Here is a 27623-nt window from a genome sequence, read left to right as displayed (position 1 = left end):
GACGATGGGCGTGGCAGAACATATGAACAGAGAAGAGAAGATGAAGGGCTTGCCGTCACGATGAAAGACATGATGAGCGGGTGAAGCCAGGTCCACGAAGACTGAGGAACCACCGGTTTCTGGAAGTCAACGTCGAGGCCCGTGGACACACCCAACCGCAGGGGCTGGGGTACTTGTTTCTTGTGTGAGTGTCGGTGGTCAATGGGTTCTCTGGTCAGTGGCGGCGGTCTCGGTTCAGTGGGGTCGTAGGTCGTTGGGTCTTCTAGGTTCTCATGTGGGTTCTCATGTGGGCGGTGAGTGGGGTCACAGAGCAGTTGCGGCGGTCGTTGTGTCATCGTGTCTTCTGGTCGGGGCTTGGGGCGGGGCGGTGAAGAGCGGCGGCGTCGGGGCATACCTGGCAGGCTGGGGAAGCGCCGGGAGGTGCGAAGCCGTGAGCTCTCCACAGAAGACCTCGGTGTACAGCAGGCTCCTAAGCTCCGGGACCGGGATGAAGAAGTTACCCAGCACCTCCACCAAACGTTATGTGACGGCAAGCGATGAAGAAAGGACTGCATGACCGATGGAGATGATATGATTTAACTCTTTCGCTACCGCAGAAAAATGGACGATTTGGAGTGTACGGAAAGAAAAATTTTTTTCACAAGAACTAATACACCCAGCACATATTGCAATGCATGAAATTGTAGCTTATTAGTTACACTTCTGAATGAAACAAACAAAAGAGTTGTGTGTGTGAAAGTAAATGAACATTTATTTGTGAAATTTGCTAAAAACACAAAAAAAGTATATAGCAAAAACAAAAATTACCGGCTGCACTAAGCCAGAACTAGATTAGAGGAAAACTGGAATATACAAACTGTTGCACATGTTTATAGCTGTCATTATGCACAGTTTCAGCTATGAGAAAAATTTACTGCACTTTCCATGGCCTGTCAAGTCAGGGGTCATGACTGTGGTGCCACTGTGAAGAGCAATCAGGAGTGAAGATGTGAAGCAGAGGTAGACTGACGGGTGCTTCACATAAGGTTTTATCTTTGTTCCTCCCTTGTTCTCTGATAGCCGAGCTTGCAGTTTCTTCTTTTTTTAAATTTTTTTCGGTTGGTGTTGAATGGATTCTATGGGAGGATTGGGGGCGTGGACTTCATTTCCCTCATCATACCCGAAGATTTCTTGAATGAGCTGCTCCCTGAAAGCCAGCTGATAAAATTTGGCATTTTAGGCAAGCTCTAAAACATCAGAATCAATGAAATAAGTTTTAGCGATGTGGTTCGAAAGCCAGGACACTTTCCAAGTCTTGTCAATAGATGCTGCCGCCACTGAATCATCCGGGTCCGTTACGTGCAAAAAAAACAAACAAAAATAGCGAAAAACCAATTTTGAGAAATGATTTTTGATGGCAGAGGGCTAGAATAGATTATTCTGGTATTTCAGTAGAAATAAAGTCGCGGCAGGTCAACAATTCCAATGTATATGATGATTCCAATAAACATCAGCATCTCCAACAGATTCACGTCTTCCCATGAGCCGTCACGCCGAACTTGCTGAAAATCTTCATCCATGCATACTTATTAGTGTTCCCGTACACGGTCTTCATCATTTCCGCCGTGAAGAGCATAAAAAAAAAAATCGAGAAGTCGAGCTAATCTCCGAGCGCCGCTCCGCAGCGATGTGCCGATATGGACACCTAGCTGTCGTCTTGGTTGAAAAACGCGACGCGACCTTGAGCATTTGGCAAACTGCCTTCGCCATACGTTGTCAAGACCCTGAAGCACAACAATAAACCACTCTCATCAATTACAAACCGTATGAACCGCAGAAAACCCACAGCGAACGAAAACAGAACTTACATGCAAGTACGCGCTGACGTTCCAGGCTCCCAAGGCGAAGTCTCGCTGTCGAAACCGAAATCCAACGTTTGTACATTGTTGCCCGACTAATAACCGCTGCTTTCGTCGCACAAAACGAAACCGAAACCGGCCGACGTACTCGGTGTCAGCTTTCGTTTTCGAGGAGCGCGCGGCGTTGTGGACGCCATTTTCTCCGGCTGACGCCGCTGCGGCCGTTCAGAGTTTTATTTTTCACGGCGCCCCCTCATGTCAAAACACTGAAACCAAGGCTGCAATCGAAAGAGCTGTTGTTGAGCTCGCTAGCTAGATGGCGGAGCACCTACACGACTCTCCAAAATGAGCTTTTTTGCGCGGGCGATTTAAATCGATCATATGCGATCGATGGCCTATGGCGCGGTAGCGAAAGAGTTAATGTCTGCGAGCCTAGCACGAGCGCTCCTGCCCGTGCCACTGCCCACTTCGTCGTCTTCTAGTCTGTCACAATATCAAGCTATGCAATAACGGTAAAATTATCATCCTGCTTGTTATAGAGAGTGAGCTATAGGATTTTGAAATCGTCAGTTTCTTCCCGTCTGTGAAGTGGCAAATTCAAAACCCTGTAACTCAACTTCTATGACAGGCAGGATAATAATTTTTCCCTTATTGCATAGTTTGATGTTAAGACAAGCCAATGGCATGTGTCCTAGGAAGTTTTCTGCAGCAGAATTTATTGAAAGCTCTCGGCAAAAAGTTACATAACATATTATATAAGTGCCCAATGACTTGTTGTACATAAAATTAAATTACATATTTGGAATCAGCACGCAAAACTACGTGTTTCTTGAAGATTCCATTATTGTGACTTCATTAACAAACATTTTTTTTCTTAGACCAGCTTCCCCCCTTAACCGAGAAGGCTTCAAGAACGTACTTTCTTCGCACTAAATCACATTCCAGGAGCAACGCATCAAAATAGGCAGTGTGTACTCATTGCTCGCACATGACGTCACTTCCGCCCCCATCATGCACTTGCGGCCATGCTGCCGAACCAATCGGCCGTCCTCGCCCATCCGCCCTGCGATGCCCAACCACTCCTCGGACGCTTTGGATTATTTTCTCATCTTTCGGGTGCGATGCCTACACCATGGAGGAATGAATGATTCAGTGCAGGCTACTGCTCTGAACTTATTCAATCGGTGCGCGTACACTACGCAGACAAAGTGAAAATTTGCGACGATATAGGTCTGTACAGGCTGCGACCGGGAGTCGACGCAACGATGGGCGTTGATATGTTCCGTGAAGTGATCCAGGGGGATATCGTGTACTCTTTCCAGCTTTGTGAAATTGGAAGAAATGAAAGCCTTCGAATCAATGGAGGCACACAACGATTTCTATAGTAGGTGGGTGAGAAGCCTGTCTGCGATGCGCCTACGAGACAAAAAGCTCGGCCTCAATCTGCACGCCGCTTTCTCTGCCGTCATTGCTCGCTGTGGTCGTGGCGATCCGAACCGGCTTGCCTAGTGCTGTAGCTAGGATGCAGCGACGGCGGACCCAGTATGGGTTTGTATTGTCAGACAAATCAGGTGGTGTCAATCAAAACAGCAACATTCACTTCAGGGTGTAGCCATTGCTTCCCATGTTTTAGCAAGCATTTAGTTGACACAAGCCTCTTAGCTTTCACAAAGTGCGCTCCGCACACAAGTAAATATGGGCGTTCGGGGTCCAAATTGTCGCGCTTAATGTGAGCCAGCCACAGTTCGCGCAGATTCGTACTGAGTCATGGAGCGCTCGCACTTGCGTGCCTGCGATTATCTGACGAATGCAGATGAAGTTCGTGCTAATCGGCTTCTTCTTTCACCTGGAGCTGTCTCTGCGGTCGTAGCAGCCAAGGGTGGCACACAAAACCATACTGAATCTACGGATGGACGAGAACCAACATGATGCGAGCTAACATAGGCAGCGGTAAGCTGGAGGTGGTCTGGCGGTGGTTCGGCAGCATGGCCGACTCACAACTGACGCCCACTGGATGTGACGTCGGTGCAAGCTATGTATAGTGCTGCGCGACGGCGCTTCTATGCAGCCTTTGATCTCGTCCGATGGCGCAGCAACAGCGTACAACAGCAACATCCTGCGGTGCTCAAGCTACGCATCTTACTGCCATTATGCCGAAAAATGTCCAGTCCCTGCCACATCGTTGATGTACTTAGGTGACACGTTCGCAACGCTCGGAGCACCGGATTCCGCGCGCTTACCGCAATGGTGCCGCCCGCGAGCGCGGCGGACGACGGCACTCTGTACTCCCTAGTCATCGCTAGGCCTAACTTGTTTCGTATTGAAGCCACAGTGGACAGCGCTTTTGAATTGACCAACACTATAATGAATCGTCTACTTATGGCGCTGCCTTACTGACAACCTAATTGTTTCATATTAAAAGAAATATATACGATCGAAATCAGCGATGTCTTAGCAGCGGAGCTGGCGTGCAAGCAGATGGGGTCAGTCGCGCTGCAACGGCGGCAGCTGCTACGTGGCTACGAACATAAAACTAGCTTGTATCACAGTTATTACTCCTATTAGCAACTCGGTACAGGTCAGTGATCCTTGAAGAGGATTCATTTTTGACATTCCCGTATCCCAGGGCTTATTATTTATGAGAACAAGAAAGTTTAGCCGGATCACCGTGTCACTTCGTTCGTTGCACGGCAACCCAGAACGTTGGCGAGCCTTGTGGCAACGAACGGCGAACCGTGATTCGAAACAACCATGGTTAAGTTTGGTACCCGCGGTTAAATATAGCCGCATTTATACTGCCCGTGTGACCGCAGGTCAACCAACAGGCTTCTGCCGCTGTAATGCTGACAGAGCAAGATGGTCATCTGCACGTGCCATCTGTCAGACAGATGGCAAGTACGATCGTCATCGGCTAGACTTGACATCGTTGACAAATTGCATTGGCAAGTTAGGGGTGCGATCATTACACGGGGAATAAAAAAAATGAATTTTGACAACAAAATTCAGGGGTGCGATCATTACGCGAGTGGGATCATTATACGAGTAAATACAGTATATACCGGATCGATATAGTTTAGTTTCAAGTTGTGGCGCTCGGGCATCAAGCTGCCGCCTGTTATTTGTTTGTTCCATTATGTAGCCACCTTGGTTACCATGGCAACCACTGGGTTACAGTGGCGTTGCTATGGAGGCCACCATCTTGGATTCTATCTATGGAATCGGCATAACTTGGAGGCTCGAAACGCGACCAGTAGAGCTAATGCTCTAAAATAGCCTGGCACATAGTTTCTGAGCTTCGCCACCAGCCCACAGGGACGGCGGCTGTCTGCTGCACATATGCTAGCTGACTGAATCTAGCTATGCACCACTTTCCGACCTAATTGGCATGTCGCTTTGTTTATTTTTTTCTTTTCCAAAGTGGTCTCACTGTTCTGACACCAACTTGCATTTTGTGTTCATTACATCTACATTGCTCATCTAGTACACTATAATTGGGTACTTATCACAATCTGTTCATTGTTTGTGCAATAGAGCTTCCTTCTGGGAGGGCATGTGGGAGCATGACCTTCGGATAATTTGGGCATTTGTTCCGATCCCTTGATGTCTGAATTAATGATGTTTTACTACCTATCATGCTATTTGATTTTAGTTGTCATGTAGTTTTGTGTCAATTCATGGATTGCATTTTGTCACTCATTTTGCGTGACCACATTACAGGCTGCATACTGTTATGTTGTCTAAGCAGTCAGTATCAGTTTCTATGCACGTCATTTTTTTTTATATGGTGCTAAGTCAATCTAGATTTGCTTAATTTGGGTTGCAAATACCATATGCTGTAGTAAAAAAAAAGCAACAACATTTGCCTATTTATGTATTTCTGAAATTTTTATGTTCAACAAATATTTGATTCTAATTAAGAGCCATTATTTCTTCATATCTGTATTCAATTTGTGCTTGAAAATTTCAGTATTTTCTGCCCCCATTAGTAGCACATGGGTATAATCAGTTACATTACAAGTTATACAAAATGTAGTAAATGAAAACATCCTATGCATAATAAAAAAAAACAATAATGCTTGTTTAAGTGGTAACAGGAATGTGTGTGTAGTGATGCGCGTAGCACAGACACAAGCTTCAACAGAAAGTGAAACCGTGTGTGCATTTTTGCTGTCAACAAGGGTCACAGTTGCTCCATGCAAAGGCATAGCTTGGATGGGGGGCCAGTCAGGAAGTGGAGTTCATGCAGTGGCAGCAAAGAGTCCACTGTATGCCTGCATATATTTTTGGTTTTGTGGTCTTCTTCTTCTCTGAGCTGTCAAACATGCTGTAAGTGTGTGGTTACATCTATGGTGCTGTGGTGCTTGAAAGCATGGACTGAGTAGACAACAGCAGTGAGCAGAATAAGATCTGTGTCCGTCTGTGTACTCTCAAAAATACTTCCACAGATAGCGCATGTGTTTTGTGAGCATGTGAACGTTCGGCTTAGATGGTTTCAATGTTCATCTCCATGCAGAGCCTCAAAGAAGCAGCGCAGATGTGGAATTTCAACTGTTAGAAGCTGCAAAGGCAGGAGACCTAGAAGTTGTAAAGGTATGTATCTTTTTTTATACGCTGTTTAAAGAAGCCATGACAGCCAATTTTTGCGCATGCCCTGCTTATTGCATTAAATTCCCAGCACGCTAAATTACAATTCCCCCGAAGTTTCAGTTGATTCCGTGCTTGCATGCGCATCGTGGACAGCGGTTGCTCGAAATTTTCTTTTTTTAGCTTAGCGAAATAAAATGCATCTTGCATGTTTTCTTTTCGGAAGCCTTCATCTTAGTATGCGAGCTTAGTGATCCTTGGGAAAGCAGACTTGCTCGTGGCGCCCGTTTTCTGATTGTTGAGGAAACAAATTGATGCGCCTCTGCTTTATTATTTACAGTCAGAAGCATGCTACTCACATGTTATGAGCGTGCTCTCCAGTCAAGTGCTCCCGTATGTGCAAAATAGCACGTGCCGTGCATGCCTTCGCCAGTGTGCACCGCGAAGGGCGTGGCGTTCTGTCGCCAAGTTCTTGCCCGCTATTCGTCATCTCGATAATTAAACTCAAATTGTCACGAGGTGGCACTAGAGTAAGCTTGTGCCACGAGAAAGGAGCAGAGAAGAGTGCCCAATGCGACGGCCTCACCGCTGCATGTGTGAGTCGAACGCACATTTCTTTCGGCTCGTAGAACCCTTTTGCAGAACCAAGCTGTTGGCAAAACCCACCGTGACTGGAATGTTTCACTGCCCGCACCGACGAATAGTCGCCGTCGTCTAAATTAGTGTTTCAAAATAATAGTACAACATTTAGCATTTACTGTGCATGCGCAAAGTTCCCTAGGAATGCGGCAATTATAACTGCAGCCCCGCGCAGAGGTTGTTTACATAGCTGTGCACAAACAGTACTGCTTGTTTGCTTGGCATGAAACGAAAGATGGGCTCCCATTATCTTAAAATGTTTACTCTTGCTCAGAAATTGCAGTTTTACTCACTTACTCAATACGATAACTCTGCAATATGCTCCAGTGATGGTATCACCTGTTTGGGAAACGCTTTGTGTAAAACTGGCGCTTCCCGCTAATTGTATCTGCTTCCTCCGATGTCACCAATGCCTGCTTTTAAATCATTTTACCTCAGGTCATTCAGCTTGTTCCACTATCAATTGCTGCAGGCCGTTTCGTCCACTGCAGTGGTCTCGCCGACAGCAGAACGAAAGGCCAGTCCATGCCTTCTCCAAAAGTGGTCGAGCTGTCGCTGCACTCAAATTCGGCATTCAGTTGCAGAACAATTTCTTCCGCCTTTGCTTTCAATATCACTTCATTCAGAGGCAAATTCTCACTGCATGCTCTTTTCACCCAGGCAAATAGAACGTCTTCTAGATCTTTGTGCATAGCTCTTTTGCTTCGGTGCAAGCTCTAGTAATCCGTGCTTCTGCTTTCACAATACCGCTCACGGTACTTTTCGCGATGCCGAACTTGCGGGCTATTTCAGTCTTTGAAAGCCGGCTGGTGTGAGCTTTGGTCAAAACTTCGATCTTCTCACGAAGCACATGTGGCTTTTTCCTAGCTGTTGGCCAACTAGCCATACTAGCTACACGGCAAACACAGCGCACACTAAAACAAACAACGCACACCGCGAGGTGATAGCGTACGGCCTGGTAGGAGATTGCGGGACACAACAAGGACACAGCACACATGCACACCACGAGCAATGGATATGCGTACTGCATAGTTGGCATGGTTGGTCGGTGGTCAGCAAAGGTGCGGAGGTTGATAACACTGGCGTGACAACATTATCATGTGATCACCATTGGGAAATGGCATTGGTTGCCTTTTCTTAGCAGAATTGCATTTCCTGTTAAGTCTCCGCACGTCGGCAACACGGATGGTGGGCAGCACCTAAAAGATTTCATTTTTGCTGGGTTTTTTTTTTTTTTTTTTTTTTTTTTCTGCTGAAGTGCTGCTCGAACGTTCGAGTAAAGCAGCATGGGTGCGGCGTGCCCGTGAAAGTTCATCTGAACTGATAGTGCATGCGAAGTGTTCATCTTTAGTGTATTTTATTGCAGTGATTCTATGGGAGACGAAACAAACGACCTCCACTGTTCATCTTAAGGAATTTCATGTTAAGGGGGGAGCCTGGCCTTGAAAAAAAAATTTTTATTAATGAAGTCACAGTTAAGAAATCTGCAGGGAATATGTATTTTTGTGTACCAATTCTAAACATGTCATTTAATTTCATGTAAAACAATTCCTTGAGCACTTATGCAGTTTTCATGCATGTATTTTGTGAAGAGCTTAGAAGAAAATTTCTTGAGGGAAACTTGCTAAAATGTATACCATTGGGTTCTCTTGACACCAAGGAATGCAGTAAGGGTAAAATTGTCTTCCTGCCTATCATAGAACTTAAGTTATTGGGTTTTGAAGTTGTCACTTCAGAAATGGGAAGAAAAGTGTGTATTGTTGTTTCTGAAGTGGCAGCTTTAAAACTCAAGTTCTATGGTAGCCAGGATGATAATTATACCCTTATTGCATTTCTCGGCATCAAGAGAACCCAATGGCATACATTTCAGAGAGTTTCCCACAGCAAATTTTCTTCAAAACTCTGAGCAAAATACTTGCATAAAGAGTGCATAAGTGCTCAAGAAATTGCTTTACATGAAATTAAATAACATATCTAGAATCAGTGCACAAAAATACATGTTCCCTGAAAATTTCATAACTATGACTAGATTAATAAAATTTTTTTTTGAAGACCAGGCTCTCCCCTTAACTGGAGTCTACTGTATACGGTTTATCAGTCTGCTTGAAAATGTAGTGCATTGCGCCCACTTTCACACATCAGTGCATTTGCTGTTTCTACCCTTACTCGTGAACAGTCCACAATATTAGACAAGGTACTTTATTGTGCCAGGTCAGTGTGAGCTGGTGGTCTTGGAGCACCAGCCAGTCGTTATAGTGCTTCTGAAGCCTATCTTTAAAGGGCTCGTTGATTGCAACGTCGAGCGGTTGTAGGTGGCGCGTCATTCCTCTGGGTATCACTGCAATGTCCATGCTGCCTTCCAAAAGCAGTGACTTTATGTCATCTGTCTAGTGGCCGTGGTAGGAGTCGAGAACTAGGAGAGTCTGAACAACAGAGCCCTGGCATGGCGTTGCCAAACGATCTTCACCCAATCTTCGACAAGGGTACCACTCATCCACCCATTCTCGTGTGCGCGCACAGTGCCGTTTTTAGGGAAAACCTCTCCAGATGGAAGCGTCTTCCACTTAAAAATGAGGTACGGCTGCAGTTTTCACCCATCGGCCATGCAAGATAGCATCACGCTAAGACGCTGCTTCTCGTACCCAGCAGTTCTTCCTTTCACCCGTTTTGCACCCTTCTCAATGAGTGTGTACGCCACAGGTATGTCGAAATACACCAGGGTATGATCGGTGTTACCGATTTTGCCTAGTCTGTACTCCCTTCTCCAGCCTCTTCTTGGTAATGAAGCGCTGGAATGCGACCAACTTCTCAAAGTCAGGGGGTAGGTTCCGGCACACAGAAGTCTGCTGTCACAGGCTGAACCCGAAACGCATGAAACGAGTGACCCAGCCCCTGCTGGCCTTAAATTGGGTCCGTGTGATGCCTCTAACGTTTGCGATCTCCCTCGCCTTTGCCTGTACCATCTCTGTCGTCACGGGCACTGCACTTTCCCTTTGCTTCCTAAGGAAGTCGGCGACGTCCTTCTCCACCTTGTAGTGTCGCCCGCTCTTGGGTCCAGTGAAGGCCGTTCACTTTGCAGCGCAGTTGAAAATGGCTTCATGGCACATGTTGAAGGCTGTTGGGATTCCTTGAGACGAAAAAGTTCGAGAACCCCTGGCCTAAAGGAAAGGTTGGAGTTAAAGCAAGCATGGATTGAAGTGCTTGGGGAATTTAAACAGAGCTCCAAGTAACCCACAGATAATGTGGCACCCAGTTTGAGAGCCCCTGCCATATAGAGTAGAATCCTCACTGTACAACGAGAATATAATAAAATGAAACTGCTATCCCATTTCACCTTCTATATATGACTGTATGTTTTGTTTTTTAATTTGTACTAAAGTCATTTTTTTAGGCATGTGTGAATATCTGATAATTTTGAATGTTCGGTCGAATAGTAAAGTATCTGATATTTATTTCGATGAGAATGTTTGATATTTGAGACCTTGCAGTATTTGTCTCGAGCTAATGACGTTTCTAGAACTGTTGCTGCGTGTGGTTTTGGTTCAGTGTACCTCCTCCGTTAGGGCACTGCGGTGCGCATACAACCAAAGTTCAACTCTGCGTCACGTGCCTGTATATGTGCCGGCTTCAGTCTGCACATGCTTGTGGCAGCAGACGCGAGCAGGCGGAAGTGCGGCGCCCAGATCTGTACTTCCCAGGTGTCTACGATGGCGCTACCCGCGGTACACATGAGCCATAACCGTCATGGCGGTGTGCATCTATAGAGAGATTTAGCGTAGTGCAAACCGCTTCCGCGCGCTGCCAGTGTGCATGTTCTGATTGGTCCCGACGGGGCAGGCATGCAAACAGCTGGCCAGCTGCTGGCACCTTGTGGTGTCCTCGGGGCGATCTGTGCATGTGCAGTGCTTCCCCGTGGAAGTGAATAGTGCTATGCTAAATCTCTCAATCTCTAATTGGAAGATGTGTGCCTGCCTTGACTTCCACGAAATGAGTCGTGAACACAAAGAGGAGTTAACGCTAAACACATGGAAATGGGTGCCCTTTCCCAACGCCTGACGTGGGGTGTGCTCTCCGCTCAGTGGTGATGGAATCTTGGCTGAAAAGTAGCAGCTGCACCACGACACAATCGCGATTAAGAGCAGCAGTTGGAGGCCCCACGTACAGGTCTCACACCCTACCGATACATTGGCACCGCATGCACGTCCGCTCCTCCAATTTATGATCGCCATTTTTGCAGAAAGTTGTCACAGCTTCAATGAGTGCGAAAAATCTTCGATGCACACTCTCTTTTTTTCTTGTGGTACCCGTGTGGGTTCGAAAAATACATGATTTTAAAATGTCTATTGTGCCAGAAATGTTCGAAATATTCGCTTTGGACCAAAAAAAAAAACACTATTCGCATATGCTTATCATTATTAATAAAGAAACAACTATGGTAACGAGTGTCAGTTAATAGCAGTGTGCTTCCCGCAGAACTCTTGACATCGCAGCGTGTGCACAGTGTAGGACATCTGAGAACCGCACACAGGTAACAGTGTAATTACAGGGCCAACAGTTGGAGGCAAATGGATGTCACCTTTAGACAATAAAACGGCGCTCTTTGAGATAACTTAACTACCGTGCATGTCAGCTGTGAGGAGGAACCAGCTTTTCAAAGGCATTGGGGCCATAAGACAAAGCGCGTGGCATGCACAGAAAAATGTTAAAAAGTAAAGCTCGCTGTGAATATTGAAAAAATGTGTCTTGGGCTGCTGAGAAAGAAAACGCAGTAAAAGTGTAGGGGAGGGAAGAAAAAGGGTGAATGTTCGCAGTGCTGGGCAGCACAAAGCAGTGGCGGTGCTGCGCGGGTGGTTTTGCCATGCTCATTTGTGTTGTGCGCCTTTCTTAACTGTTGCTCCTTAAATGGCTCAGTAGCCACAGAACGCGACACTGTGTTCATGCAAGGGTTTTGGTTTTCATATGGAATCAAACCTTCCCCCTTGCATTATATTCGTGCAAATGCGTTATTTCCACAAGACTTATACGAAATTGAAATGTTGATACAGTGGAACCTCGATTATACGACGTTCAGGGGACCGCGCGAAACCGTCGTATAATCCGGGTGTCGTATAATCGAATATCAAGCGTGATATTTTTTAAAGGCTGAACTTCATCGGCATCTTTTTTTTTTTTTTTCGGAACACAAATGAAGCACATTTTGCCGGCACAGGGCTAGTCTTCAACAAACAAGATAAAATGGCCGTTGAGGCTGCCGTGAGCAGCGGGGCAGCGGCTCGCTTGCGCGGTTTTCTTGATAGGTGGAAAGATTAAGGCGCACCGGTTATCGGCTGGCTAAAGTGTGCCTACCGTATTTACTCGATTGTAAGCACCCCCTTTTTTACACGATCGCGATGCCCTAAGTGAGAGAGGGTGCTTATTCGAAAAATCTAAACTGACCCCCCCCCCCCCCCCCCCCCCCCCGGCCCCTCTTTTCGTGGCGAAATCTCGATGAAACGGGCGCGAAAAAAAAACATTTTATTTAGGAAACATTCAAAAGAAAAATAGCTGCAGACAGTTCTGTGCCGCCATCTGTCTTGTAGTGTCGGAACGCAGCAACACAAAAAGCGCCGTAGACGCCGCTGTCCTCGCTTTGGCAGCGGGGCCTCGCCCGCTTATCTGCTTTTTCAGCAGCGTCGGGTCCGCCATTGCTGCGACGCCACGCGCGTCTTATCTTTTCTCTTTATCTTTCCTCTGATCTTTTAACTCTCCTCTATCTGCACTTGGCAGTGGTGGTGGCTTGGCTCAAGCCAGTCGGCAGGCCCCTGCAATTTCCTTTTCATCCTTCTCTCAGTCACAACAACAACGTGCAGGCCGCGCCTCCTCGGGACTCCGACTGCACAGGCTCCACGAAAAAGAGAGCAAGTGCACTTGGCGGCCTCGGCAACGCTCTCTTCCGTGCAAAAAAGGGGGTGCTTAGATTCGCAGTTTTTTTTTTCCGAAATTTTTTTCCGAAAATAGGGGAGGGGGGGGGGGGGGGTTAGAATCGCGAAAATACGGCACATCCCGGCCTGCGTTTGCTGACGACCTTTTTTGACGGACGGTACGAGCCAAGCCAGACGTCGTACGAAGCGGGGTCCTTCTAAAATTTGCGTCGTATAACCGAGGTTTTTAATGCATTGTCTCTATGGGGGTTTTGCCGGGACCGCACAAATTCGTCGTAAAATGCGGGTCGTCGCATGACCGGGGGACGTATAATCGAGGTTCCACTGTAGCATCAAATGTGATAACTAAAAGTAAATCATTAGCACATAATGGCACGGTAAGAGCATGATGGAAGGTATTTCTAAGTGTTTTTCTAAACCAGCACTGTGCATAGTAAGCAGCCAAATTACCAGACAGCTGTGGTCCTCGGAGCCATGCCATCACCAACCACTGATATAGTAAAGATTTTTGCTGGTCCAAGCGACTTTACTGTGGAGGGGCTGTACTGTAGTTAGTGATCATGGCGTCTTTTCCGTACATTCTTATTGCATGCTGCAAGCTTTGAATCCGAACCTGCCTGTTTCGTTCTGCAGTTAAGAATCGTTTCTTGAAGCATGGAAAGTTAGCAATAACAATGGCGGAGTTAAGTATTCTTTAGTTAGCCATGAGCAGTGGGCTGAAGAGACCACGTAGGGATCAGCTTTGTCAGCGTTAAGTATTCTTTAGTTAGCCATGAGCAGTGGGCTGAAGAGACCACGTAGGGATCAGCTTTGTCAGCGTTAAGTATTCTTTATTTAGCCATGAGCAGTGGGCTGAAGAGACCACGTAGGGATCAGCTTTGTCAGCGTTAAGTATTCTTTAGTTAGCCATGAGCAGTGGGCTGAAGAGACCACGTAGGGATCAGCTTTGTCAGCGTTAAGTATTCTTTAGTTAGCCATGAGCAGTGGGCTGAAGAGACCACGTAGGGATCAGCTTTGTCAGCGTTAAGTATTCTTTATTTAGCCATGAGCAGTGGGCTGAAGAGACCACGTAGGGATCAGCTTTGTCAGCTTTCCGCAATCCCACCAGGCATTGGCCTCCAACAATGCTGATGTCAAAGTTTTGACAGTGTCGACCTTGTGAAGCCTGTTGCTAGCAAGGAACAGATATCAGAAGATGAGGATGAGGTGTAAAGGTCGTGGATGTCGTCACCCCTCCGAGTCTGATAAGAGTTGGAGTAAGCTCTCATTGCCCCACTGAGCTGCAAGAACTGCGTAACGAACTTGATTGCAAACCTCTCACCAGGCAAAATATTCATTTTGTTAGAAAATAAATTTTTTGCTTACTTGAGACATCCTTATGTTTCTCAGTTTCGCAAAAGTTTGTAGAGGTGGAGCAGAACGTTGGGCCAGTTGGTGTAGCGACATATTCAAGAAAACTTTGCGCAGAATAACACAAGACGGAGGGAGAAACACGTACACACACATGAGCGCAAACTTGCAACTGTGTTTTTCGGAAACGATACATCGCCTTAATAAGCAGAAAGGGCGCAAGGGTATGATAGCCAGTGCAACACGTGTGGGAGCACACTGGTACAGCAAAAATAGCATCAGTGATAGGCACAAGACAGTTCAACTCAGCAGAAAAGGCTAGAAAGCAGGAACATGAAAGCGGGTTATTGGTCGTGAAGAAAATCAAGTTCTTTTTTGAGAAGGGCTATCGATGCTTTACTCATGCAGCCTGCTGTACTAGAAAAAAAAACAAACTCTATTTTCTTCGCGACCTATAACCCGCTTTCATGGGCTTTTCCGCTGAGTTGAACTGTCTTGTGCCTATCACTGATGCTATTTTTGCTGTACCAATGTGCTCCCACACGTGTTGCACTGGCTATCATACCCTTGCGCCCTTTCTGCTTATTAAGGCGTATCGTTTCCGAAAAATACAGTTGCAAGTTTGCGCTTGTGTGTGTGTACGTGTTTCTCCCTCCGTCTTGTGTTATTCTGCGCAAAGTTTTCTTGAATATGTTTTAGAGGTGCTGTTGGCTTGTTAAAATGGGTTTAAGCTGTACTGGAGCGCTCGTTCTGTGTGTGTGCAGCCACTGCGGTGACTCAGTGGTTATGACGCTCGGCTGCTGACCTAAAAGAGGCGGGTTTGATCTTGGTGCATTTCCGGAGGCCTTGACTACGGCTTCCCTTGTAGCCTGGGTCACTTTGGGACGTTAAACCTCCATAAACCATAAATCTTTGTGTGTGCAGAACTGATTCTTAGGTCTCCAACTCTGAGCATCTAGCTGGGGTGTAATGCCAATCGCTTTATTATAAACAGAAGTGGCGCTGGTCTGGTTTGGTTTCCCATGAATGCAACTGTGAATGGCCTGGAAGTCTTAATGCAGTGCATGTAGCGTCTTCATTGTAGAATTTGGGGGTGCCACATGCTTTAAATGGTGATGTCAGCATGTAGATGCAGTGCCTGTCATTGATAGAAGTGTCGGAGCAGGGTGAAGCGGGCAGCTTTGCTTCTGGCATAGTGCATTAATATAGTCACCAAGAGCTCGCAGAGTGTAACCAAAGGGCATTTATTGGTGCTGCCATGTAGCTAGACTAGGTGCACTGGCACCCGCCAGTCTTCCCCATCTTCCCTTGCTTGAACCTAGGTTGGCTGAGTTGTGCCTGCCGTGCTTGTGCGCCCTTGTTATGCTCTCATGGCAACAATATGTTCGAGTTATGAGGGACATCACAGTGGAGGGGTCCAAATTAATTTAGACCACCTGGGGTCCTTTATCGTGTGCTGACATTGCATAGCACACCAGCACCTTTTGCATTTCATCTCCATCATTTTGCCTCCACGGGGGGCATGTTATAGTTGGAGCCACAGGTGCTGATCATGGTGTTGTCACTGGAACCATGTCGTTTTTTTCTTTTATATATAAAATATTCTCTGTTTACTTGTATTTCTTTGTCTACATTTTTTTTTCATTCAAGGGGAGGGTATTAGGGAGGTTTGCTGGGGTGCAGTAGTCGAACCTCGTTGTAACAAACACGGATACAACGAATTATCGGATATAACGAAGTGAAAGAAAAGTTTGGTTGGACATGCTTTACTTCTATGGGAGTTCTATCTGTATAACGAAACGAAAAATTTAAAATTTGACACTGTATCGGTTATAACGAAGCATTTTTTGTATTCACGGGGCTCAAAATGCGCAAACAAGTAGGAAAAAATTTCAAAACACGCTAAATTTTGATCTTTTGAAGCGCCCGCACCTAAAATGTGTTTGAATCACCCGCGCTTCCGCACACCACGCCATCTAGGGAGAGCGAATGAATCTAGCATCAACAGCTGCCTAGCACGTGATCGAACCGACGCCCGCTCCCCGGCCACCCCCGCCATCGCAATTTCCGACCCGCGCGCGCTATCTCTGCAGTTCAATCTGTAGACGCTGTCGCGGAATGCGTCTTAACAAACAGCAGTTTCGCTTGAAACTAAGATAAAGATATTCAGGGCAGTTGACAGCGGGCACAAGGAAAAGTCATTGCCGTGGACTTCGGTGTTGCGCCTAGCACTCTATCAACCATCTTGAGTGCAAGGCAGAAGATTGCAAACACCCACTCTGCAGGCGCTGTGAAGAATGAGAGCAAGACAGGATGTTGAAGATGCCTTGTTTGCATGGTTCAAGGACGTTATAGAGCGTAACCTGCCTGTGTCTGGTGCCGTCCTTCAAATGAAGGCGAGAAGTCTCACTTCCGTCTGAGGCCACAATGACTTTCATGCAAGCAGTGGCTGGTTGCAGCGGTTTAATGACCGCCATCGGATTGCTTGCCACATCTTGTCTGGCGAAAAAGCAGCCGTTGGCGCCGAGAACTGTGAGAAGTAGGCAGAAAGCTTCCGCATGCAACTGGGAGGCAAGCGGACAGTTTCGGCGAGACGACATGGCGTCAGCTGGCGGTTCCGAATGTTACGCTCGAGGAATTCATCTGTGCAGATGACAACTTGGCTGTGGCGCCCGAACTGACCGACCAAGAAATTGCTATCAGGTGGTTTCTGCAGATGATGCTAGAAACAGCGATGCATGTGAATATGGCAAAGTGCGAGCTCTCAGCAGTGCCGAGGCCGCTGACGTGGCCAGGAAGTTGAGGGGGTACCTCGAGAACCTACCTATGGCCAAATCAGCTGACATCGGGAAAGCGCTGCTCTGTGTTGATTTCGTCGAGAAATATAACCTGTCAAATAGTGCCGCCGAACGGAGATTACGTCGTTTTTTAAATAAATCAGTTTTTGCGCCTGGCCATGCATCCCCATTTGTGAGTTCGCTCTTGCTTTCAGTACGAAATGCAAGGCGAGGTTTGATATGCTTGTACCACGCGTTAAATTAAAAAATAGTGCATTTTTTAAACCCTGTGCTGTCCATCTTAAAGTACTCTTTACTTGGGTTTATTAGCGACCTTTTCTGCGGGAATTTGAGTGCATATTCTTATAACGAATATTGGATATAACGAACGAATTTCCGCGCAAAATGCGACTTCGTTATAACGAGGTTGGACTGTATATTAAGGTGAAAGCCTTTAATGCCTCATACTGTTGTTAGCAGCTGTGTCGGCAGATGTGTCCGCGTTTCGGTTACGTGCCTTATATGGGCATATGCTAATCAATACTTAATTGATGGCATTTGAATGACTAATTGAGTAATAATAGTTAAGCATTTACCCTAATTAACCTTTCCAGTCAGACCACATAAATAAATAAAACCGAGTAGGAAATTGGTCGAGTTGAGGAGTCGAACCAGGGTCTCCGGAGTGCAAGACGAGCACGCTAACCACTCCGCCACGCCAGCTTGATGGTTTGGAATGAACAAAGGAGCGTCTAGTGAATACGGTGTCCGTTCACTCCCACCTTCCTCCCTTTCCGTTACGGCAAGGTTGAGGTGTCCACTGAGGTATGCAAGATGGATACATTTCCTTTCCTCTCAAAAACCAGTTTACCGACGAGCAGGCGTACAGCCGAATGGGCGATGGCGTTCTTTGGACTCCCTGGCAGTGTTGCAAGGCGACACCTTAGAGGTGAAGTGACACAAGCAGCAACACTGTGCTTAAGGCTTTCGCCTCACCTATTTTTAGGTCAGCAAAGTGCCCCCCTGAATTTTTTGTTTTCAGCTGTGCTTCACAGTTGCAGTCACATGTTTTCTGAATCAAGTTCAGTTGCAGTACAGTTTAGAAACTAGTATTGAATTGTTTCATCTCTTACATGCCATTTGCAAGCCTATGTTACTGGTAATTTATAGCCTTGTGAAACAGCTGTGCTGATGAAATGCATTGGCACTTTTGTGGCACCTTGACTGTGAAATTATTGTAACATAGGTGCTGGATGTCAGGGCTACTCGAAAAAAGTGCAGCATTCACAAAGCTAAAATTCAGAGCTTTGCATGTCATCTGTGTCATTCACTGATTATCGTTTCTTGGTTAGGATGGTGCCTTTGTAGCTTGTAGTCGCATGTTATGTTTGGTGTCATGAACTTATGCAGTTTAGTTTGATTTGTTAACTGTTAGCTGCTGGGAAAAAAATAAAAGACATCGGGAAGATGGTTAACAGTCTTTTGTATTTACACGCATGGATGATGTTTGCCCATCTTTTCTTCCTTTCCCTACACCAGGAAACTCTTTCTCAATGGCTGTTCCAGCCCCAATGTTGTGGAGAAGTTGGCTTCTCATAGCAGCTTGCAAGTCTAGCGGTGAAGCTCACTGTAGCTACAGTAAAACACTCTCCGGGGCATGTTGGTTCATAGCTGGCAAGAATAAAAGCGCAACAAGAGGTCACAAAGAAGGAGGAAAAACGACAGGACAGGACTAGCGCCTGTCCTGTCGTTTTTCCTCCTTCTTTGTGTCGTCTTGTTGCGCTTTTAATCTTGCCAGCTGTCACTGTAGCTACGTTGAGAAGCAGCGAGAAAAAAAAAAGGCATTATATTCATACCTTGGTTCCAAACATGACACGATGTGTGTCCTAAAAACGATTAACTAAGGAAAAAAAAAACTCGGTATGTTTATGTAAATATGGGTACATGCATGACATTCGTTAAAAAGACTTGTGCTTCTTTGCAGAAATTAGTGGCTTGCCATGCTGACATTGTCAACTGCCGAGATGTGGATGGACGACAGTCAACACCATTGCACTTTGCAGCTGGGTACAATCGTGTTGCAGTGGTTGAATATCTGCTTCAGCATGGTGCCGATGTTCATGCCAAAGACAAAGGGTATGGCTGTGATTTTCTCCTATGGGGGGTGCTGTGAGCGGTGTAATGTTTCACTGGAGATGGCGCTTCCTCTTTCAGGGGCCTAGTACCTCTGCACAATGCTTGCTCCTATGGCCACTATGAGGTAGCTGATCTTCTAGTGAAGGTACGCAGCCTGGCTATGTTTGATGCCCTGCAGTGCGATCGAGGAAGAAGTGCCCATTGTAAAAGTAGCTTTTTCATTTTTCACAGCATGGTGCCAGTGTGAATGTATCTGATCTGTGGAAGTTCACACCGCTGCATGAAGCTACTGCCAAGGGAAAGTATGACATTGTCAAGCTGTTGCTCAAGGTATGCGCATTTGTACAATTGACTGTGTCATACTGACTGGCTGATGCTTGTTTTTATCTGCCCTGCTTTAGCATGGAGCTGACCCAAGCAAGAAAAACCGTGATGGTAACACACCCCTTGACCTGGTAAAGGATGGTGACCAAGATGTGGCAGACCTCTTGAAAGGTAGGTTACTTGGCTGTCCGCTCACAAAAGTGCCATGGTGTTGATTCCTTCATGCTTTTAAGCCACCATGGCAGTAACAGTTTTTTGGACTCGAAGAATTCGGACCTGCATGAAATTTTGGACTTCATTGAGGCATGCTCTGAATCCTTATTCGAGGCCAGTGGTTTGGACCTGATGGTTTCAACCTAAGTGAACACGTTGTCACAAACCAGCCAACTCTGTGAAAAGGATTCATTTGGACAGATTGGCTTGGCTAGGTGCTTGTAATTGTTTTCGTAGTTTCCACTCAAGTTAATTTTGCGTTGTTTGTTCCTATCACAGTGATAGCGAGGCAGCAGCAGCGCCTGCCGCTACCCTTGATGCAGGCAGGATGAGGGGAGGGCAGTCTGAGGAGCTCGCATGTCCGTTGGTTTCCTTCGGCACTTTCATTTCCCAGTGGAATCGAGTGTGCTGCTCTCTCATCGCGCAGCACACTTGGGGCGTGATGCGCGGCAGTTACGTGTGGTGATGGTGAAAGCACCTCTGGCTCAAATACCGCGTGTTCCGTACTTATCTGTCCGGGTTGTTCTCCAGATAATTTAATTGTGGAACTTGCCTGTAGTGTCTGGAATTGGTGAAAAACTGCAGTCAGCTGGAGCAGAATTTTTGTTGGGGCAAGTGAAGCAACCGATTTGAGAGGCTGCTGCACCATTTTGGGAACTGCGAGGCCACCAAAGTCCCTGCTCGGAGCCTGAGGGGTTCTCTTAAATCGGCCGCTCTGCTTGCCTCGTCGTAAATTCTGTTGCAGGCGGCTGCAGTTGTTCGACAATTCCAGACAGCCGAGGCATGTTCCGAAGTTAAATTATTTCTCAAAAGATTCAGACATCATAAGGTACATTTGGTTGGTGGTTAGGCTAGTAGTTTGTGCTGGAGAGTTTTTTACAATGTAGACAAGTAAGTACGATAAATACAAAACACACGGTACAAGCTAACAGTATTGCTTGCAAGCAGACATGGAAACTAGCAGAATGCACTGTTTTTCAGCCTGTTTTTTTTTTTAAAGCAAAGTGTTATTTTTTTTTTTGGATTTTTCGGACTCTAATAATTCAGACTTGCACAATACTTTACACTTGGTTGTGGAACCGTCACGCACCTCTCGGAAACATGTACATATGTGACAACCCATATTTCGGCCACGTTGTAGTACAAAATTACGATTTTGTGGGCTAAAGTAGACGCCAATGTTACTGCAGAAATGCTTCTCAACCGAAAGCTTGCTCTTCGATCTAACGTGAGTGAGCATTGCTGACGCAACCAAGCGTCTGTCGCCGTGAAAGGCGCCATGTGGCATTTAAACGGCTTTGATAGGCTTGGCTATTTGTTCCTTTTTGTTGCCACTCGAGTTTAGGGCCAGTGCTTCGCAGCCATCAAAGTGGTCTACAAAAAAAAAAAAAAATGACCCACGATTACGGTATTCCCTGATGCCAAATTGGAGCGCAGCTTGATTTTGCAGTGTATTGAGGCAGGTGTATTTTGGCAGAAACTGGGGGCTGGGTTCACTGCTTCATGCGAGAAAGCGTTTAAACACGCTTCAAGGAGAAGAATGCTGAGGCCACAAAGAGTGCTCCTTCGTTTGGAGTGGCCCACGAGGCATGTGGCCCTCACATTCAGAGTAGCGCATGCCCATTTCCATCGTAAACTGCTCCACTAACAGCCCAATAAGATGCCCATGCTGGTTGACTGCCGATTCATGGCTGACTCAGGTTGCTTCTAGCAGTTTTGAGGTAGATCTCACACTGATTTGGACGTAATCTGTGCTAAATTTAGGGGGCTCACAATGTTTGTGCAAGCGGGAGTATCTGCCTGCTGTACCGCTTCCACCGCAGTTACTTATGTGCCTGTGGTTGCGGTGTACATTCTGAGCGTGACAGCTGTCTGTAAATGCGTTTAGGAAGTCATTATGCAACAGCGGGCACTAACTGGGTGCGACCCCCCTCTCTCCTGCCCCCTCGGCACTCTCCTCCTCCACCTTACGCCTTTCTCTCTTCCACCATTACCCCCTCCAGCGCCTTTTCATCCTCGCCTCTTTCGTTATTGCCCTACTTTCATCCTTCGCTGCGCTCTTTGCTTTGTTATAGTTCTGCCAGTTATGCCAACAACAAGGACGCGCAAACCAAAAACGGGTGCCTAAGAGCACTTGAACCAGGGTGCGTGATCGCGTTGAAAACAGGACAGCAGCAGTGCCCACCTTGGTGTAATTGACACCCACGGTGCAGGACCAAGGGGGTCCATAGGAATTGGAATTTGGGAGGGGGGTGCAAACGGAGGTACTCGCTTCTTCCTATGTCCAGGGCTCCCTTTCTTGGTCTTCATGACCATTGTTGCCTAAGGAAATAACCTTCGTTCTCGCTTTTCGTGGCGCGTGTTAAGTGGTGTGGGGCATGCATTGCGGCGTGAGTGTTCACGGCATGACCTGTGGCTGTGTAGCACAGTCCGGAATCAGTGACACGATGTGGTGGTGGTCACGAAAGCGTGACTCTAGCTCAAATACGATCTAATATTAATGCTTGCAAACAGAATGCGGAAAATGGTGAAGCTCACAATTTTTCAAACTGATTTCTTTCAAGTGGAGTTAGCTACCGTATATTGCTGATTATAAGATGACTCTGATTATAACCCCCCCTCCCCCTATAACCTCCATTAACCCCATTATAACCCCCAACTTGCGACCCCCCCTAGGCAAGAAAAAGTTTGACTGCGATTATAATTCAACACTGCCTCACCCTAGGGCCCTAGCTCGCCAGCAACTTTTTCACAAGACCGAGCCACGCAAAGAAACATTTATTTGTCCACGAGACATCTCTTAGACTCATTGCCAGTGGCAAGGACGCAGTCGTGGTCATTGCCTTCGTGTAAGCCACTGCTGCTGCTGGCCGTCAGAAGCGGTGCTGAGATACCGCACTTGTAAATTGCTGCACAGACCATGTCGGTTGGTAGTCCATAACAGGCACTGTTGACTCATTGCGCCACTTCACTCAAAGAAGCATGCTTCAGCCACCCTGTGGATGTCTTCGGGTTTTCCTGTTGGAGCCATTCATTGTAGAACGCACCGATCCAGTTTTTGAAGGGCTTGTTCAGTGCTGCGTCCAGTGGCTCCAGAACAGGTGCCAATCCACCCGGAGTGATGAACAGGTCACGTCCACTACCACTTTTTTCACAGATGTGGTGATTTGGCTGTGGGAGGAGACCAGGATGAGCATGCTGTGCGGGGCTTTAGCAGTGCCCCCGGATGCCTGCACCACACTAGACGAACCATTCAAGGGCAGTTTCGTCATTGAAATATTCCTTTTCATAAACCCGCAGGATAAATTTAAGTGGACACTTTTCCTTTGTCAGCATCGTTTTCTTATTGAACTGAAGAAAGGGTGGTAGCTTGTGCCCATCTGCAGTGCAGCACAACATGACCTAGTGCGTGTTGCCCGTGGTCAGCAGGCGAACCTGGCTCTCTCCTTTCCTGGACACGGTCCTTTTACTGGGCATATCGAACCAGGCCAGAGTCTGGTTGGTGTTGCCAATTGGACCAAGTAGGAACAAATGTTTTGCTCTTGGGTCACTACCGGAGCCCAGAAACGTGCGCTGTTTCTCTTCGTATGCTTCACACAACCTTTGACATACGGTTGTGCATCACCTTAGGCTGAGGCTGTTCCGTTTCGTGACATTTGTCACTCATTTCTTTGACACCTTAAACTCGGTGCATGGGATCCTCTGCAACAATGCATGCATTCGCTTCAGTGTCGTTGTAGCAAAGACTCCTGCCTCTTTGGTTGGGAACCCAATTCCGAACGGCCTCCTCAACAGCAGGGTATTGTACGGACTTCAGTCCGTGAAAAGTGTGGGGTGTAGCAGCGCTTGTAAATATCTTGCATCTTTGTTTTCTCCATTCCCTCACGCATTTTTCTGTCATATCAAACTGCCACACTGTAGCAATATTGTTTTCCGACTCAGCGTGGAGGATTGCTTGTCGCTTGGAAGACACAAACCACACACAAAACTGATAGTGACTGTCACCTCAGCGAAGTGGAAGGCAGAAATGGCAAAAAGGCATGCAAAAACACTCAAAAACGCTTTTGCGTGCATGTGACTTGTCATGTGGTTTACTGTATTCACTTGTGTAATTTGCGCACCCCTAATATCAATGCAAAACTGACATTCGACTTTAACTGAGGACGGCGACCGTAATGTTCAAGCAATGAACAATAATTTCACAGCTGTCATTACGGAATGCACAGTAAAAATAGGCGGTAGGTTGGTTTGACAGGATACTGGCAAGCTATCTCAGGAGATGAAAGATCTCATTAAGAAATGCCAAAGCATGAAGCCATCTAATACCTGTGCTACACGGCAACGTTCGAATGACATTCGAGAATTGGAATGACATTCGGACTCGACGGACTCCCGCGGTGCTACACGACACTTTCCAAACGAATTCGAAAGCCTCAGCTCGTTTTCAGTGTACAGCGACGACGACGGCGGCGGTCACACTAGTGCGACAACGACACTATATATCACGCTCAACAGCAGCATGTCATTATAGTGAAATATCTAGTTTACTATACAGTAAAAGCTCGTTAATTCGAACTTCACGGGACCGGGAAAAACGTTCGAATTATCCGATGTTCGAATTATCGAATGGCCGCGAAAAAACCGACAAGAACCATTTGCATTATGGTGTATGTGGGGTATGTACTCGCGTAACGAACCCACTCACATAATGAACCCATCCACCCCCCATTTTTGCCTAAGAATCTGAAAAAAAAAAAAAAAAGCGTCAGTCGTTAACGCTTCCCTCCGTTTGGCACCGTCACGGCCCACAACGCATTTCTTGGCGGCGCGCCAAGATGCTGCGCAGCGATAACATCACTTTTGACGTTAGCTCCAGCAAGGGGGAAGCGAACTTTGGCAGAGTGCCAGCGCTTGTTCGGTTTTGTGCAAGCCTCGTTTTCAGCACCCCCCCACCCCGACGCATTTCTTGGCGGCGCGCCAAGATGCTGCGCAGCGATAACATCACTTTTGACGTTAGCTCCAGCAAGGGGGAAGCGAACTTTGGCAGAGTGCCAGCGCTTGTTCGGTTTTGTGCAAGCCTCGTTTTCAGCACCCCCCCCCCCCCCCCCCCACCCCCCCACCCCGACGCATTTCTTGGCGGCGCGCCAAGATGCTGCGCAGCGATAACATCACTTTTGACGTTAGCTCCATCAAGGGGGAAGCGAACTTTGGCAGAGTGCCAGCGCTTGTGCCGGCGTCTTGTTCGCGGCTGAGCGCTTGCTTCCGTTGGCGACCGACCGATGGGTGGAAGCATGGACGACACTCGCAAAGAAAAAAAAAAGTTTTTCGCACGTAATTTGTAGCGCCCGTCCGAAGTCATAGCCTTCATGGGCGTTGGCTGGGACCGCGCTGACAGTGCTTATCCGTATTTTCGAATTAACAGGGCTCGAATTAACGAGCATTTAGTTGCGAGTTGGGGAGGTTGCGCTGAAAAGAGGGTAGGCAGCCGCCAGCGCGGTCGCCAACCCCTTCCCTCCGGTGCCGCCGGCCACCGCGCCAGTGATGGCGCCATTTAAGCTTTACCCACTCTTCCAAGGTTTTATCTAGTTCCATCTTCTGTCCCCGTTTAGGACGTACGCAGCCTCTAACTATGCGGAGGAGGTGCTTTTTTTTTTTGGCCACATGCTGTGTGCCAAGCCGCCCAGACGCGGTGGCGCGTAGTTCGAATTATCCGTAACGGAACCGACTCGCTTTCGAATTAACGGGCTTTTTTATACACAGATCTCTATGGAGCTTGGCCGGACCAAGTAGTGTAGTTCGAATTATCCGAAAATTCGAATTATCGAGTTTTGAATTAACGAGCTTTCACTGTAATATCATTGTAATGGGACAGATTTGTCAGGCCAACGACACCAACGAATCCGATCGGCGGACGGTCAGCCTTGTCGGCGGCTGAGCGAAAGCACGATGATGAGGCGGCCGTGTGAATATGTTCGCGCTTCTGAATGAGCGATTCGAACGGCTACATTTCACATGTGCACACCTGAACGCTCACCTGCGATAAGCGCTTGAAAAAGACGGCTCCCTTCCCTTCCGCGACGACTAGGCCTAGCGAGTGCGCCGGGTTGGATCTGTGATTGCGGGGGTTGCGAAGAGCGAATCACAAGCTTTGGCGAATGCAAATGGTCACCGAGTGTAGTTTTGGCAACAGCGACCTGAAATCAACTATTGCTTACATCGCAGGGCACGTATACGATGAACGGCAAACGCCGATGTGACCCAGACTGCCGAGTCGGGCTTTACGGCCAGCAGCAGTCGTCGCCGTCGCTAGCTTGTGGATAACAAGTTAGGCCGTTCCAGTTAAAGCGAATGGTCGCCAAACATACTTCTGCATGAAGTAGTTTGAAATAAAGTACTGGTCATGTCGGAGGAAGCCGGGACAAGAAGCGAGAAACGCCGGTACTGCTCGATGTCAACAACCCGGCTGTCGTGTTTCTCAAGCGTGCGATCGCATCATCGCTTCCCACACATTGTCGCACTGCGTAAACAAGCACGGGTACAACTGGTAAAAAATAAAACAGGTTGTTTAATAGAACTAAAACACAGATTACGTTTTATGTCATAAAAAGAGCTCTAGCTGTTCGTACGCAGCAATGTAAACAACAGTATGAGTACAGTCGTCCTCATCGGCGCACTCCTTTGGAAATTTCATGCTGACGCGGTTAATGTTCGTTGGTGTAATATTATCTTCAAGCATTCCCTCAGACAGAGCATGAGCTATTTCCTAAACAAACAGCAGAAAAAAGCGAGCAGCGGGTATCGAAATGAACAGCCACAGAGCCGAAAGCAGTCGCTCGTCTGTGGGCGGGGCGAAGCGACGGCAGCGGCGACGGCTATTGGTCGGTTCGGGCTCGAAGGCATTCCAAAATCTGGAATGTCTCCGTGTAGCTCCGTCGACTCGAATGTCATCTGAACCGAATGCCGTTGAAAAACTTCGTGTAGCAGCGCTGGTTTGGCATTCGAGTCGGATGACATTCGGTTGGAAGGCATTCGAAACGCTCGTGTAGCAGGGGTATAACCCTACAGACAGAATAGAACTGGCAGAGTTATTAAAGTTAATAAGTGCAAGGTAGTCAACACAACGAAGTTTAAGGTGGAGAAAATCGAGCATGCTCTAAAACAACGGAGGTAGCCTGAAAGCTGTGAAGAGGAAACTAGGCATAGGCAAACGCCAGATGTATTCGTTAACTCTTTTGCTACCGCGGAAAAATGGACAGTTTCGAGTGTAATGAAAGAATAATTTTTTTTCACACGAAGTAACAAACCCAGCGCATATTGCTATGCATGAAATTGTAGCTTATTAGTTCACTTCTGAATGAAACAAACAGCAGAGTCGTGTGTGCAAAAGTAGTTGAACATTTATTTGTCAAATATGCCAAAAACACGAAAATGTATACAGCAAAAACAAAAATTACTGGCTACACTAAGCCAAAACTTGATTAGAGGAAAACTGGAATGTGCAAACTGTTGCACATGTTTATAGCTTCATTCTTCCCAGTTTCAGCTACAAGGAAAAATTATTACACTTTCCATGGCCGGTCAAGTCGGGGATCATGACTGTGGTGCCGCTGTGAAAAGCAATCAAGTGAAGATGTGAAGTAGAGGTAGACTGACAGGTGCTTCACATAATGCTTTATCTTTGTTCCTCTCTTGTTCTCTGATAGCAGAGCTTACAGTTTCTTCTTTTTTCCTTTTTTTTCGGTTGGTGGCGAATGGATTCTATAAGAGGATTGGGGGCGTGGACTTCTTTTACCTCATCATACCCGAAGATTTGTTGAATTAGCTGCTCCCTGAAAGCCAGC

General features: G+C 46.9%; 1 protein-coding gene across 10 annotated transcripts in view; it reads left to right on the top strand.

The window, feature by feature from the left end:
* Tnks (tankyrase) overlaps nucleotides 1-27623 on the top strand; it is a 242880-nt gene that overhangs the window by 91497 nt on the left and 123760 nt on the right. For all 10 annotated transcript variants that reach the window (XM_089578276.1, XM_089578274.1, XM_089578278.1 and 7 more), the window contains exons 11-15: nucleotides 6352-6428; nucleotides 19094-19245; nucleotides 19324-19390; nucleotides 19477-19575; nucleotides 19647-19740. In XM_089578276.1, coding sequence (XP_089434402.1) covers nucleotides 6352-6428; nucleotides 19094-19245; nucleotides 19324-19390; nucleotides 19477-19575; nucleotides 19647-19740 — 489 coding nt within the window. The remainder of the gene's footprint in view (nucleotides 1-6351; nucleotides 6429-19093; nucleotides 19246-19323; nucleotides 19391-19476; nucleotides 19576-19646; nucleotides 19741-27623) is intronic.

This window comes from Amblyomma mixtum, chromosome 3 (assembly GCF_055824585.1).
Source record: "Amblyomma mixtum isolate Tamu chromosome 3, ASM5582458v1, whole genome shotgun sequence".
Taxonomy (NCBI): domain Eukaryota; kingdom Metazoa; phylum Arthropoda; class Arachnida; order Ixodida; family Ixodidae; genus Amblyomma; species Amblyomma mixtum.
The sequence above is the reverse complement of the archived record's forward strand: the minus strand, read 5'-3'. Positions and strand labels throughout refer to the sequence as shown.